This window comes from Spermophilus citellus (assembly GCF_964194105.1).
Source record: "Spermophilus citellus genome assembly, chromosome: X".
Taxonomy (NCBI): Eukaryota; Metazoa; Chordata; class Mammalia; order Rodentia; family Sciuridae; genus Spermophilus; species Spermophilus citellus.
Window position 1 is genome coordinate 145690274 of NC_138190.1, and position 17630 is coordinate 145707903.

Genomic DNA, 17630 nt, shown 5'->3' on the forward strand with positions numbered 1-17630 from the left:
TTAAACCAAATGAAAGGATGGAGTAAGAATATGTAAGTTAATACATTATTGAATTTGAGAGAAGAGTGAAAATATTCAGTACCATTAGACTTTAGGTCACATATGCATGTTATTATATAAGATAATCACTCAAGAATATAATATAAGTAGAATGTAAAACACAAAACAACACAGGAAACAAAGGGAAATGTAGAAAATGCTTCAATCTTATAGAAGGCAAGATAAGAAAAATAAATAAATCATAGAAAAATTGGGAGGAATAATACACATAATCATATAATATAAATAAACTACTGTAAATAAAATGGAAATATTATAAACAATGTACTTACATACTCTGTACAAACAAGACATAAAAATCGACAGATTGAAATCATACATTGGTTAATCTTAATTAATTAAAATAAAGGTTGTAGAGCTGTAAAATAGAGGTAGAACAGACTGTAGGACAAACATTTTTGAGGGGATGAAATATAATGACATTAGCTGGAGTATTTCAAGTAGAAAATATAACAACTCTATCTTTGAATGCATTAATACCATGGAATCAAAATACATAAGACAAAACTTGAATTACATGGACAAATCAACAAACCATAGATTCTGAACAAGTGAAAGATAAATGAGATCGAAAACTGAATAAAATCAAGAACCTTAACTGACAAGCATGAGCCAAAGAACACACACAGACTTGCTGATTAAATACCCAGTAAAACACATAGAATTTTTGCCAAAAAAAGAAAAATGGCAATGTGCTAAGCCATAAAGCCAATGTCAATAAATATGTCATACTCTAGAGACTATTTTTATTCAATATGAGGCATGAAATTAGGAATTAATAACAAAATTTTTACAAGTTAAAATTGAAAGACATACTACAAAAATGTCAAGAAACAAGGAAGAGCAGGAACATCAAGTATTTTCTTCCTTTTTTTTTTTTTTTTTTGGAGGGGGGTGCTGGGGATTGAACCAAGGGCCTTATGCATGCAAGGCAAGGACTCTACCAACTGAGCTATATCCCCAGCCCCTACCAAGTATTTTTAAGGACAGTAAAAAGGATGATCCAGATAAGAGCAAAAATTAGTGAACCATAAGAAAAAGAAATAATACAGATGATGAAAAAAGGTAAAAACAAGATACTTTGAAAACACTAACAATACTTTAAAAAAACTTCTGACAAATTTATCAAGAAAAACAGACAAGGGAGGAATAGTAATGGAAAGGGTGGTGATATATAATAGTAAAATTAGAAACATAGTTAATGATTTTTTGTACCAGTTGATGAGCACAAGAGTTTCTATAACACTACCTTATCTACTTTGGTCCCTCAAATCCAAGATGGACTGGTTCCATGAACCCCTGAAGATACCAAAATTTGAGGATGTCAAATCCCTTATAGTGTTTGCATATAACATACATACAACTTACTGTATGCTTTAAATCATCTCCAGATTATGTATAATGACTAACACAATGTAAATGCTATACAAATTGTTATACTGCATTGTTTAGGGAATAATGAAAAGAAAAAAATCTGTATATGTTTAGTGAACGTGCAAAAATTTTTAAAATATTTTCACACTCAGCATTTGGCTGAATTTGGGAATACAGTCCATGGATACATAGAGCCAGTTGTGTGTGTAAAGGCTTACTGATAGCCTGTGGAAAATAGATTGTAGGGAAATAAGAGTAGAACTGATAAGCATCACACATTGTATATTGTATACATATACTGAATTATCACATTGTACCCCATAGTACAATTAAAATAATAACTAAAATAGAGTAGAGATGGGAAAATCAGTTGGGGACTTTTTCCAGCTGGACATGCCAGAAGAGATGGTATCTTAGATCAGAGAAGTAGCAGTGTAGGTAGTGATAAGTGCCTAAATTTGGGGACATCTATAAACAAATACAGAGGCTATGAATACAATAATAGTAAAACCAAATAAGAGATATGTAAAAAATAAAATAACATTAGTAAGTTAGATTTGTCCTAGGAATGTAAAGTTGCCCTGATATGAGGAAATCTACTAATATAATTAACCACATTGACAGTTTAGAGGGGGAAATAATGCAATATCTTAATAGGGGCCAAAATAGGAATTGGAAAATTTCAAATACATTCATAAGTGAACACACATACAGATACACTTCTTAGAAAACTAGGAATGCAACATATAGTAGATATGTCATATTCATTACTGTTTACGGTTGTCATTTAGCCTTTCTAAGAAATCTTGTAAATTTTCCAATATTATTTTAATCATATATTATTCCCATCTTTTCAAATTGTCAAAACCCAAATATCTAACATTTCTTGAAGCTACAATCAGTCTACAAACCTAGGTACCACCAATTGTTCAATCAGTCTCTCTCTCTCTCTCTCTCTCTCTCTCTCTCTCTCTCTCTCTCTTTCTCTCTCACACACACAGACACACACACCCCTCTCACAGGAAACTTCAATTCAAAAGTGTGTTGAGTTTCCAGCTCTGTGGAAAGGAAAGGCATCTCTTCATTAGTAACACTGCCACTAAATGCACACACAACCAAAAATGCTTAACCTCAAAGGTAACCAGGAAAATGCAAATATATCAATTAGATATCACTTCATACATATCAAAATGTCAAAAAATAAATGGTGACAATATGCAATGTTAGCAAAGTGTGGCCAAATGAAGCTCTAATACACTGCTAGTGGGATTATAAATTGATATAACCCATTACAAAAATATCTGTCCATATCTGAAAAAAGGTTAAATTATGCAAACTTTATGAATCACAATTTTTATCTGTAAATACACACTCTACAAAAATTCAAATATTATCACTTGAAGATATACATAAGAATGTTTGTTGAATCATTGTTTATAAAGTAGCAAAAAAACTGTAAACACCTTAAGTGCACATTAACAGGAAAATGGATGCATTATAAAAAATATAATGTAATAATTTTTAATAGTTAAAATAAATAAGTTACATTAAGCTTATCAAAAATAATAGTTTTTAATACAGGGTTGAACAATAAGTTGTAAAATGATTCATGTGATGTAATGCATTTTACACAAAAGGTTAAAAACACTAAGTAATTAGTCTGAAGCACATATATAACATCAAAAAGAAAAATGCAAATTCATGATCATAATTATCTTTGAGGAGGGAAAGAGAAAGGAGAATGGAATCAAGTAAGATTCACAGGGATGCCACCTGTTTCTTTAAAGGTTAGTTTTCAAAAAAAGAAATGTGGTACATTTTTAAAGAATTTGTACTCTAATCTATTTAATCCTTTTAAAAGTTGGTTGATAGGTACCTATTTTTTTATATTTTATTCTCTAAAGAGTAAAAAATACTGGGGAAAATCACATCATGATTATTTACTCCATAAGCAATCTATGACCTTTGGCCAAAAGCAATCAGATTTTGACCTAACCATTCTAAAAATGCAATCAATTCCTTCCTTGCAAATTGAGCCCTTGTATACTCTCCAAGGATGATTGCCTCCAAATCGACAAATGGATTCTGTTGTTTTGTGAGGCATTTAAATCAAATCTTCCAGATAATAAGCCTAAGTCTGCCTCTTGGGAAAGGCACTTAATACATTTCCTATACAAGGCACTGATGACACTTAGCTTGTGAGGAACCATTTCTATCTTGATGTTGGAACTTGAATGACTTCCAGTCTCCAACAATATTCTATATGTCAAAGCAAGTCTCAGAAAAAGTTTGAGAGGCTCATTCATTTTTAGCAGAGTGTGAGGACCAAGGTACTTAACATTAGACCAAAGTGCATTAACATTAGCATTACAGTGAAGGCTTTGTTGTTGTTTTTTTTTATTTTGCAGAACTCTCTTATTTTGATCTTCCCTTTCCCCTCAGCTAATTTGTCTTGTTTCCATGATTATCTATTTTGAGGAGTCATGAATCCACATCACTCTTTCAGGTGTATGTATGCTATGAAATAAGAGAAAATTGACAGCCCAAGAGGTTTTCAAAATAGACCAATCCATTCTTGGCCTGACTGCCATTAAAGGAGACTTGAAAAGAATATAGCCACTTGTTTTGCTGTTAGGGAGTAAAACAAGTACACTGATTCTCATTCAGCCACCATCAGGAGAGAGATCTGTGTGCTACTTTTTTTGTAATTAACACAATTTTTTCTTGTACAGTGTTAGGCTATTTTGATAACTTCACATGATTTTCATATATAGTTGCCAGACCAGAATGTATGTTACCTGAATGTGTTATCAAGAATTATGACTATAATGTCTTTTATGGGTTCTCATTTCCCAAGTTTCCATTTCATTTTTCTCATTAAGCTAGATGGTTAGTTCTTATATTGTATTATCTCCTTATATCAATAGTTGATTGTCCATTATATACCCTAGGAATTTTCTCTGTTGATAAGTTATAGCTAGCAAATTTTATCTTAGTAGGATCTAAATAGTTAAATATCCTTGAGGAGAAGGTAAGTTTAAACTACCTAGAATTGGCATTTTAAATTTCCTAGTTTTTCTCTCCCTGAGTCTCCTAACATGATTCCTCTTTGTCCTCTATATTTTTTACTAGTTTTATTGGTATCTTCAGATAGCTATCTTTTGAATATATAACCCAGGATCCTGGGTCCCTAAACCTCCTGTTTGTCCAAGGATCAGGAGAAAATGTGGAACAGTGCCTGGGACTCAGAATATTGACAGCTAGGATGGAAGCTAAGAAAGAAGCTGGTTTGGATCAGAATAGCACGCTTTTTTTTTTTTTTTTGTCATCTGTTGTTTCTACCTTTCATTCCAATCATTGGCTATGAGCACAAAATACTATTCCTCAGCCTGTTTCCCACTCTTCACATTATAATTCAAAGGATCTTGGGAGACTATGAAAAATATCTCCACTTTCCAAGAGCCAGACTTCACTGGTAGGGGTGGACAAACCCAATTTGAGAGAGAAGTGTCAATGAAGGTGCATTTGCACTAAACTCTTTGTAGCCTTGGGGTCATATCTCTGTTCTCTCTCTCTCCTGGGAGGTCATGGACACAGAATTGATATTACTACTGAGGATCAATGTCTTGCTTCAGTGTCTAACTCCATTGTTTGCAAATGGTTAACACAACCTCTACATTCATGATGCCTATCAAATTCTGATTTCAACCAGGTTCAAAATCATCTTTGAGTTAGGCAGTTATGGTATTAAGATGAACAAAATAGACATGGCCCATAATTTTAAGGTGCTTTCTGTCAAATTAAGAAGCTGTACCTGTGGGAAGGAAGCCAGTGTTCGGTCAATGAATGCTATGGGTGCAAAAGATTATGGTTGGTGATGAATCAGTGCTGAAACTGGCACTACAAGTTTCCTTCTTTGTGAACAAAATACTACTTCTATTTCTTTAGGAAAATATTTTGGACCAAAACGCTCTGGCTGGAAACAAATCAAGACCTAGCCAGCCCTAATAGGGAAAGAACCATCCTCTTAATTTGGCTTAATCATGATGAAGAAAAACAAAGAAGTGAAGCATAAAACTCCAAGAGAGAGAGAAAATCTGGATTATTAGAAATGTCTCCAGGGCCTATCACATCCATGGGTGGAAGAGGAGGAGGGAGAAGAACTTCAGATGTGCTTCATTGGTATCACTAGATTTAGATGCCTATTTTCATGTGTATGCTTACAGAATGTCTTAGAGTGTGTTGGTGGTGTTTATTCTGTATGCATTTGTGGTATACATTTTATAATTTTTTTAGTTGTCAATGGACCTTTATTTTATTTATTTTTATGTGTACTGAGGATGAAACCCAGTGCTTCACACATACTAGGCAAGTGCTCTGCCGCTGAACCACAACCCCAGCCTGTGGTATATATTTGTCTGAATGTATTTGCGGATGTTGGCACATGAATGCGAATAAGAGTATTTGTATGAATGTGTGTGTTTTAAAAGAGGAGTTTTTGGTAATTTTTTTAATAAAAATCCTAATTAATAATCAATTTGCCACAGTTAAAAAAAAAAGGGTGCATATCCATGGTGAATCAGTTGTTCCTGATGGCCTATGAACTCTCTGAATATTGGTTTCCCTAATGTCCTTTTTTAAAAATATTTTTTGGGTTGATTCCAACATGGCAGCGGGCGTGGAGAGATCAAGTCTCTGACCTCTTCAGCTGTGCGGGCACAGGGAGTCGTAAACAATCTAAATTCTGTTTGCTCAGGATCACTAGGCAATGCTGAACTGACGTGGATCTGGGACGAACAATCTGGGCCTCTTAGAACACACACTGAGCCTGAATAGGCTGAATTCAAGCTCCCGTTCGCCTGCTTCCCGCAGACAAACAGCTGTGACTCAGCACTAATCCATCCGGCTGAAACAACTGGTCGGCCCTTCTGTTCCTACAGAGGTAAATGCCAACCGAGCCTTCATAGGTAGTGGCCACAGGTTTGAAACGGGGCTTGGGAGAGACAGTAAGGACCCACCCGTTGAATTGGTCACCCGGCAAAGGGAAACGAACTGTCGCCATTTGCAAGAGATACCACCATGGCAGAGAACTGACGTCACCAGACTGCGGCGGAGGAGATAACTTCATTGAAACCTGCGGCTACAGCATCAAATAAATTTATAGGAGTAAACAGTAACTCAGCAGTCAAACAGAACAAGAAGTAACATGAGCAACTTGAAAAAGCAAGGAAGAAAAGGAGTACAAACAATGCAGGACTGCCTAAATATTCAGGAGGACCTAGAGTCATCAGAAAAATGGTCATATAAAGAACTCAAGGAACACCTTAGACAGATGGAATGGAACCTTAAAGAGGATACAAGACAGCAAATTCAAGCAGCGAAAGAACACATTGAGAATGAATTACATAAACGGATAAAAGAAGAAGTTAAGCATCTTTATCAGGAGATAGAGATTATAAAAAACAATCAAAGAATAATTCTAGAAATGAAGGAAACGATAAACCAAATTAAAAACTCAATTGAGAGTATCACTAACAGAGTGGAGCAAGTAGAAGCCAGAACATCAGATAATGAAGACAAAATATATCATCTTTAAAAGAGTCTAGCCAACTCAGAAAGGCTGGTAAAAAATCATGAGAAAAACATCCAAGAGTTATGGGATAACATAAAAAAACCAAACTTATGAGTCATCGGGATAGAAGAAGGTACAGAGATTCAAACCCAGGGAATGAGTAACCTGCTGAATGAAATAATTACAGAAAACTTTCCAGAAATAAAAAAGGAAACAGATATACAAATTGAAGATGCATACAGGACACCAAGCACACAAAATCACAGTAGACCAATGCCAAGACACATTGTTATGAAGATATCCAATATACAGAACAAAGAGAAAACATTAAAAGCTACAAGAGAAAGGAGACAGATTACATTCAGGGGTAAACCAATAAGGTTAACAATGGATTTTTCATCTCAGACGCTGAAAGCAAGAAGGTCATGGAACAATGTATTTCAAACACTGAAAGACAATGGATGCCAACCAAGAATTCTGTATCCAGCAAAATTAAGCTTCAGGTGTGACAACGAAATAAAAATCTTTCATGATAAACAAAAGTTAAAAGAATTTGCTGCCAGAAAACCAGCATTGCAAAGCATTTTGAGCAAAACACTACACGAGGAAGAAATGAAAAACAATAACCAAAACCATCAGTGGGAAGTGCCTCGGTAAAGACAGAGGGCGAGGGGAAAGATAATCATGGAGAAACAAACTAAATTTTTTTTTAAAAGGATAAATAATCAAACATGGCTGGAAGTACAAACCATATATCAATAGTAACTCTGAATGTTAATGGCTTAAACTCTCCAATAAAGCAACATAGGCTGGTATCATGGATTAAAAAAAAAACAAATCCAACAATATGCTGCCTCCAGGAGACACATCTGATTGGAAAAGACATACACAGGCTGAAGGTGAAAGGACGGGAAAAAATATACCACGCACACGGTCCTCATAAGCAAGCAGGGGTGGCCATCCTCATATCGAATAAAATCGACTTCAAGACTAAGTTAATCAAAAGGGATAAGGAAGGACATTATATACTGTTAAAAGGAACCATTCACCAACAAGACATTACAATTATCAATATTTATGCACCAAATAATGGTGCTGCGACATTCATAAAACAAATTCTCCTCAAGTTCAAGAATCAAATAGACCACAACACAATAATTATGGGTGACTTCAACACACCTCTCTCACCATTGGACAGATCCTCCAAACAAAAGATGAATAAAGAAACTATAGAACTCAATACCACAATCAATAACCTAGACTTAACTGACATATATAGAATATATCAACCATCATCAAATGGATATACTTTTTTCTCAGCAGCACATGGATCCTTCTCAAAAATAGACCATATATTATGCCATAGGGCAACCCTCAGTAAATATAAAGGGGTGGAGATAATAACTTGCATTTTATCTGATCATAATGGAATGAAACTGGAAATCAATGATAAAAGAAGGAAGGAAAAATCCTACATCACATGGAAAATGAACAATATGTTACTGAATGATCAATGGGTTACAGAAGACATAAAGGAGGAAATCAAAAAATTCTTAGAGATAAACGAAAATACAGACACAACATATCGGAATCTATGGGACACAATGAAAGCAGTTTTAAGAGGGAAATTCATCGCCGGGTGGTCATTCCTCAAAAAAAGAAAAAACCAACAAATAAATGAGCTCACACTTCATCTCAAAGCCCTAGAAAAGGAAAAGCAAACCAACAGCAAATGCAGCAGAAGGCAAGAAATAATTAAAATCAGAGTGGAAATCAATGAAATTGAAACAAAAGAAACTATTGAAAAAATTAACAAAACTAAAAGTTGGTTCTTCGAAAAAATAAATAAGATTGACAGACCTTTAGCCATGCTAACAGAGAGAAGAAGAGAGAGAACTCAAATTACTAACATACGGGATGAAAAAGGCAATATCACAACAGATGCTACAGAAATACAGAAGACAATTAGAAATTATTTTGAAAACCTATATTCCAATAAAATAGAAGATAGTGAAGACATCAATAAATTTCTTAAGTCATATGATTTGCCCAGACTGAGTCAGGAGGATACACACAATTTGAACAGACCAATATCAATGGATGAAATTGAAGAAGCAATCAAAAGACTACCAACCAAGAAAAGCCCAGGACCGGATGGGTATACAGCGGAGTTTTACAAAACCTTTAAAGAAGAATTAATACCGATACTTTTCAAGTTATTTCAGGAAATAGAAAAAGAGGGAGCTCTTCCAAATTCATTCTATGAGGCCAAAATCACCCTGATTCCGAAACCAAAGACACCTCAAAGAAAGAAAACTACAGACCAATATCTCTAATGAACCTAGATGCAAAAATCCTCAATAAAATTCTGGCAAATCGAATACAAAAACACATCAAAAAAATTGTGCACCATGATCAAGTAGGATTCATCCCTGGGATGCAAGGATGGTTCAATATACGGAAATCAATAAATGTTATTCACCACATCAATAGACTTAAAGATAAGAACCATATGATTATCTCGATAGATGCAGAGAAAGCATTCAACAAAGTACAGCATCCCTTTATGTTCAAAACATTAGAAAAACTAGGGATAACAGGAACTTACCTTGACATTGTAAATCTATCTATGCTAAGCCTCAGGCTAGCATCATTCTGAATGGAGAAAAATTGAAGGCATTCCCTCTAAACTCTGGAACAAGACAGGGATGCCCTCTCTCACCACTTCTATTTAATTTAGTCCTTGAAATACTAGCCAGAGCAATTAGACAGACAAAAGAAATTAAAGGCATAAAAATAGGAAAAGAAGAACTTAAATTATCACTATTTGCGGACAACATGATTCTATACCTAGAAGACCCAAAAGGGTCTACAAAAAACTATTAGAACTAATAAATGAATTCAGCAAAGTGGCAGGATATAAAATCAACACACATAAATCAAAGGCATTTCTGTATATCAACGACAAAACTTCTGAAACGGAAATGAGGAAAAATACTCCATTCACAATATCCTCAAAAAAAAATAAAATAAAATAGTTGGGAATCAACCTAACAAAAGAGGTGAAAGATTTATACAATGAAAACTACAGAACCCTAAAGAGAGAAGTAGAAGAAGATCTTAGAAGATGGAAAAATATACCCTGTTCATGGATAGGCAGAACTAACATTATCAAAATGGCGATATTACCAAAAGTTCTCTATAGGTTTAATGCAATGCCAATCAAAATCCCAATGACATTTCTTGTAGAAATAGATAAAGCAATCATGAAATTCATATGGAAAAATAAAAGACCCAGAATAGCAAAAGCAATTCTAAGCAGGAAGTGTGAATCAGGCGGTATAGGGATACCAGATTTCAAACTATATTACAGAGCAATAGTGACAAAAACATCATGGTACTGGTACCAAAACAGGCGGGTGGATCAATGGTATAGAATAGAGGACACAGAGACTAATCCACAAAGTTACAACTATCTTATATTTGATAAAGGGGCTAAAAGCATGCAATGGAGGAAGGATAGCATCTTCAACAAGTGGTGCTGGGAAAACTGGAAATCCATATGCAACAAAATGAAACTGAATCCCTTTCTCTCACCACGCACAAAAGTTAACTCAAAATGGATCAAGGAGCTTGATATCAAATCAGAGACTCTGCGTCTGATAGAAGAAAAAGTTGGCTCCGATCTACATATTGTGGGGTCGGGCCCCAAATTCCTTAATAGGACACCCATAGCATAAGAGTTAATAACAAGAATCAACAAATGGGACTTACTTAAACTAAAAAGTTTTTTCTCAGCAAGAGAAACAATAAAAGAGGTAAATAGAGAGCCTACATCCTGGGAACAAATTTTTACTCCTCACACTTCAGATAGAGCCCTAATATCCAGAGTATACAAGGAACTCAAATAATTAGACAATAAGATAACAAATAACCCAATCAACAAATGGGCCAAGGACCTGAACAGACACTTCTCAGAGGAGGATATACAATCAATCAACAAGTACATGAAAAAATGCTCACCATCTCTAGCAGTCAGAGAAATGCAAATCAAAACCACCCTAAGATACCATCTCACTCCAGTAAGATTGGCAGCCACTATGAAGTCAAACAACAACAAGTGCTGGCGAGGATGTCAAGAAAAGGGTACACTTGTACATTGCTGGTGGGACTGCAAACTGGTGCGGCCAATTTGGAAAGCAGTTTGGAGATTCCTGGGAAAGATGGGAATGGAACCACCATTTGACCCTGCTATTGCCCTTCTTGGACTATTCCCTGAAGACCTTAAAAGAGCATGCTACAGGGATACTGCCACATCGATGTTCATAGCAGCACAATTCATAATAGCTAGACTGTGGTACCAACCCAGATGCCCTTCAATAGATGAATGGATAAAAAAATGTGGCATTTATACACCATGGAATATTTCGCAGCACTAAAAAATGACAAAATCATGGAATTTGCAGGGAAATGGATGGCACTAGAGCAGATTATGCTTAGTGAAGCTAGCCAATCCCTAAAAAACAAATACCATATGTCTTCTTTGATATAATGAGAGCAACTATGAACAGAGTAGGGAGGAAGAGCAGGAAGAAAAGATTAACTTTAAACAGAGACATGAGATGGGAGGGAAAGAGAGAGAAAGGGAAATTGCATGGAAATGAAGGGAGACCCTCATTGCTATACAAAATTACATATAAGAGGTTGTGAGGGGAATGGGAAAATAAACATGGAGAGAAATGAATTACAGTAGATGGGGTAGAGAGAGAAGATGTGAGGGAAGGGGAGGGGGGATAGTAGGGAATAGGAAAGGTAGCAGGATACAACAGTTACTAATAGGGCATTATGTAAAATTGTGGATGTGTAACCGATGTGATTCTGCAATCTGCATTTGGGGTAAAATTGGGAGTTCATAACCCACTTCAATCTAATGTATGAAATATGATATGTCAAGAGCTTTGTAATGTTGTGAACAACCAATAAAAAAAATAAAAAATTAAAAAAATAAAAACACCTAAAAGATGGTTAAAACAGAAGTCAAAGTAAAAATTGACAGATTAAGTTATTAGAATACAAATTCCAGGAATGACTGCTTATATCATATTTATGATAAATGTGACATTTTAAATTACTAAGAATATTGTGAACAAATAAACCTGATATTAAAAGCTTTATCTGAAAAATATCGCTATTTGTATTAACATTGATTCTGTGTAGATTTAGATATTGAAAATAAACTACTGATATGCTAAAAATAAAAAATATATATATATTTTTGGTTGTAGATGGGTATAATATCTTTATTTATTTACTTTTATATGGTTCTGAGGATTGAACCTAGTGCCTCATACATGAAAGGCAAGTGTTTTATCACTGAGCTACATCCCCAGCCCACTAGCATCCTTTAATGTAGAGTTGAGTTCCTAAAGAGTACTTCTTGAATGGCCAACTGGTACAACTTTAATGCATTCCTGAGTCTGAAGCTAGATAACAGGTTGAGAGGGGGCAATCTAGACATATGGGCCTCCTTGCTTTCCCTAAGAGATAATCATCTTTTTCATTCCTCATTCATTGATCATACCATTTACTGAGCTCTCCTTAAGTGTCAAATGATATAAGTGCCTGGGAAACCATGAAGACTCAGCCTTTGCTGTCAAGGAGTTCACAGGGAGTCTACTTTACCCTTAACCACTCACATACTGTATTAGCTTTTCATCCCCATAAGCAAAATACTTGGTAAGAGCAACTTTGAGAAAGAAAAGTTTACTTTGGCTCATGATTTCAGAGATTAATTCCATGGTTGGCCAACTCCATTGCTTTGGGGACTGAAGTGAGGTAGAACATCATGGTGAAAATGATGTGGCGGAGTAAAACTGCTCAGATAATGCTCAGATCATGGCAACCAGGGTCGATGCAGTGGAAAAACAAGACAGACAACAGAGAGAGACAGAGAAAAAGAGAGGAGGTGACAAAACATAATCGCCAAGGGCGTCCTCCCTCAATGATCTACTTCCTTAAGGCATGCCCCATCTGCCTATAGTTACCACCCTGCAGTTCATTCAAATTATTAATTCATCAAAGGGATTAATTCACTGATAATAAGTGCCTAGAACTCTGAGCCTTGCTGTATTGGGAACCATGTTTCCAAAGCATGAACTGTTCAGGAGACATTCCAGATCAGAAATATATACATATTAATAACCTCCCTTCCTGAGAACTAATCTTCTTTTCTGACTCCTAGACTTCACTCCTAATGGATGAGCCATGTATTTATCAGTATGTCTAAATTTGCTTTCAGCCACATTTTCCTCCTTGCAGTTCATTCTACATACACCACTACATAAGTCATTCTAAAACAAGATTATTATATTTTCACAATCCTACTCAAATCTCTTTAGTGGCTCTGCATTACATACAGGAAAAACTCTACCAGTTCCCTATTCAAATGCTCGTATTTACTCATTAGGTCAAATGAGTAATACAGAATATATATTATATATATATATATTAATATATATATATATATATTAATACAGAATATATATTATATATTAATACAGAATATATATATTCTTAATACAGAATATATACATTCTGTATATATACAGAGAGAGAGAGAGAGAGAGAACATACTTTCCCAGATATTAAAGATTTATTCTCAAAACATTTAGCATCTAATAACTGCCAGGCATACAGAGGAAATAATTGCTTCTTTGTTTATATGATGATTTGATCAAAAATCTGATATCAGTAGGTACTGATGTGTGGCCTATTAGTATGAAATGTCTCACCTTGATGCCTCACAGTATTCTTTGCTTTTGCAGCAAGAGAGAATGGTGGGAGAAGAAGCACTTCTTGCAGATGGCTCATGATCATCTCCTTGCTAACTCTGCTATGTCCTGCCATATTATTTAAGTCTATCCCAAAGGTGTCATCCTGCCTACATATATAGAAGGATCAGTATCCAGTAGTGGTTTAGACGCTTTCTCCAAACTCCTTGAATCACTCCAGTCAATTCATGACCTCAGTGAATTAAACTCAGTTGCAAAGAACAGACTTCTTGGATGACACTGTTGGCTGCTTATGCAAGAATCCCTACCAAAATGCTCTCCTCACATTATCTATTTGTAGCAGTATATGTATGGTGTTGGTAAAGTATAAAGGGAAAGGATGGAGAAAATTTGATTGCAGATAGGGAGCCACGCCAAGTTTTTAAGGGTATTTTGTGGAAGAAGACAAGGATTCACCTGTTGTGGTTCTGTACTTTTTATTTGTGAATGGCAAGGATAGCAGGGGAAAGATGGATTTGGCTAAACCTAGACTAGTGAGGGTACAAAATTCATGTGAAACAAGATTTCTCCTCAGAACACAGCTACAAGGCCCTGCTGTAAGAAAATACCAATTTGTTTTCTTAAACTTATTGTGTCATTTTTCATTTTTATCTTCCTAGGAAGTAAACTTACCATGTCCGTGTCAGACACAGGGCCAAAACTGGTCACATAGATGTCAGTCTTCACTTCAGTCACGGCATCTGAGCAAAATAAAGTAAAAAAAAAAAGCAGAATATCATGAAAGAGTGTTGCCTTAGATCAGAGAGAATACTTGCTATTTCTGAGAAAAGATGTTTCACACACTCATAGGAAAAACCCCTCAAGAACTTCTCACCTGTCCTGTTCTTCACAGAGAACATGCTAGATACAGGCATAAAGTAGGTTTCTATTTTAGTCAGTTGTTTTTCTTGCCATGAAAAAAACACCTGACAAGAATAATTTTAAGAAGGAAAAGTTTATTTGGGGGCTTGCAGTTTCTGAGTTCTCAGACCATTGATGGCTGATTCCATTCCTCAGAGGCCAAGGGGGAAACCTCATATCTAAACCATAACAGCTCATCCCTGGCCACCTAAAATTCAAGGCCATTTCATAATGCAAAATATATTCAGTCCATTCCAAGAGTCCCCATAGTCTTAACAGTTTTAGAACTGTCCTAAAGTCCAAGTCCAAATTAGCCTGTTATACTCAAGGCAATCTTTCATTGTGCACTCCTATAAAAATCAAAAGCAAATTGCAAATATCTAATATATAAAGGCATAGAGTAAACATTTCCATTACAAAATGAAGAAATAGGGGCATAGAAAGTTGGGATAGGACCAAAGTAAGACTGAAATACATCTGGGAAAACAAGTCTTCTAGTTCCATGTGTGCTATTTGGAGCACAGGAGATAATGATGTACTCTCCAAAAGGCTTGTGTAGCTCTGCCCCTGTGACCTTGTTGGTTGCAACCTACCTGGCCTCTTTGTTGGCTTGTTTCTGCTTGATACCTGCAGTTTTCCTCAGCAGACTTCCCACATTACTGTCATTTCATAATCTCAGGGGTCTCCAGCAGCTTTGGCTTCTTTCTCTCATCTCCATGCATTGCCCTCTCAGGGGCAGCCCATAGGCACTCCTCCCCATTGCACTTTGCCTGGCCTCCCAGGCCTCCCTTTGAAATCTTGGTGGAAGCCTCCATGACCCCCTAACTCCAGCATCCTGTAATCCTGCAGAACCAGCACCTCGTGGTTGATGCCAGAGTCTTTTGCTATATTGAGCAGTAGCCAAGCCTCCAGAAACTACAGCAGCAGCCTCTGAATGCCTTGGTGGATGCACTTGGTGAAACAAATTCTTGCCCCTACCCATGCAAGTAGGGTGCCCCACTGGGCTCAAAGAAATTTTTACTTTTATACCCTTGAACCTGAGATTTCCTCAAGCCATTTTGTCCTATTGTTTCTGGGTAAAGTTTTTACTATTTCTTTAGTGTCTGTAATGTCTTTAACATTCATTACATCTTTATTAGCCCCAGTTTTATTCACAGTTTTCTGGACAAACTGCAAGATTTTCAAATCTTTCTGCTCCTGATTATCACAATAAACTTGGCTGAAATTTGCCAATAATATCCACACCATTGCCTGAATATTATGCTGCCTAGAAATTTCTTCCACCAGATTAAAAGTCCATCATCTTTAAATTCAATCTCACAGAAATCTCAGGACTTGAGCAAAATATAGACAACTTTTCAGCTGGAACATAACATGAATGGCCTACAGTCTGGCCTTCTGAGCTCTCACCAGAATTCCCTCTTCAAGTGCACTTATAACAATCTTAAACTTTTCCAGCTTGCATTGCTAAACTTTCTAAAATTCCTCCCACAAATTCCAAAAATCCCCCAAACCTTGTTCAGGTTAGTACAGCAACAACCCCACTTCTCAGTATCAATTTCTTCTGTTTTAGTCAGCTTTTATGCTACTACGATCAAAAGATCTGACACAAACAATTTTAAGGAGCAAAAATTTATTTGGGGGCTCATGTTTTCAGAGCTCTCAATTTATAGAGAGCTGACTCCATTTCTCAGTGCCCATGGCAAGGCAGTATGGTGGAGGAAAGCATCTAGGGACATGGAACCAAAAAGCAGAGAGAGAGAATTCATCAACAGACATAAAATATATACCCCAAGGGAATGGCCCCCAAGATCTACCTCCTCCAGTCACACCCTACGTGCCTTGAGTTACCACATATTTAATTGAGTTACCACATATTTAAACCATTGGGATTAGACTCTTATAACCCAAATCATTTCACCTCTAAACCTTCTTGCATTATCTTACACATAAGCTTTTTGGGGGGACATCTCATAGTTAAACCATAACAGTATCTTTTTAGGTAGCACTGCAAATTACACCAGATTCCCAAAGCAACATAATTTAGAGAGGGCACTTAGAGATCCCTAGTATTCACTCATGTTGGGTTCTCTCACTAGGTTTACCATTACCTGTGTTAGGTTACAAATGTTGCAAAATCCAGCTCTCTCCCACTTCTAGGAACCTAAGTAGATTTTATTACCACTCCCTTGCTCACATAAAGTAGAGAGGAGCAATGTGGCTGGTTCAAGTTGTGGGAGGAAGTATTGTGTCCCTTTCTTTCTGGAAAATTTAAGGTCTAATGCAAGGTCCTCTATGCAGAAGAGATCATGGAAACAAACATATTTGATGTGGTGCTACCATAAGATCAAAAGAGTATGGAGTGGGCTGGGGATGTGGCTCAAGCGGTAGCGCGCTCGCCTGGCATGCGTGCGGCCCGGGTTCGATCCTCAGCACCACATACCAACAAAGATGTTGTGTCTGCCGAGAACTAAAAAATACATATTAAACATTCTCTCTCTCTCTCTCTCTCTCTCTCTCTCTCTCTCAAAAAAAAATTAAAAAAAAAAAAGAGTATGGAGTGACGAGCTATGGAGGACAACTGCCTTGGTGAGTAGTCTGGGTCCGCAAGAGAGATTACATGAATGAGAAATACATTTTTGTTGAGTGACTGAGGTCTGGAGATAATTGATATCACATGATACATTCTCTTTACATTTATTTTTTTCTTTATTATACTATCCTAATCCAAGAGCTTCTGAAGGGCAGCATCCCTGTTTTATCTCTATACCCTCAACATACAGAATAGTGGTTTGTTACTCAGATGGTGTCCACTAAACACTTTTTGTATTAATGGATGAATCCCATCACATATTTGTCATGTGGCAAAATAATACTGTCTTAGTCCATTTTTGCTGGCATAACAAAATTCCTTAGACTGGATAATTTTTAAA

The 17630-nt window shown here is 36.1% G+C and overlaps 1 protein-coding gene across 1 annotated transcript in view; it reads right to left on the reverse strand.

Annotated features, from left to right (window-relative positions):
• Nucleotides 1-17630, reverse strand: part of GABRA3 (gamma-aminobutyric acid type A receptor subunit alpha3) — a 228760-nt gene that overhangs the window by 61895 nt on the left and 149235 nt on the right. Inside the window, exon 5 of the mRNA XM_081277644.1 lies at nt 14470-14537. Within this exon, the coding sequence (XP_081133770.1) occupies nt 14470-14537 (68 nt within the window). The remainder of the gene's footprint in view (nt 1-14469; nt 14538-17630) is intronic.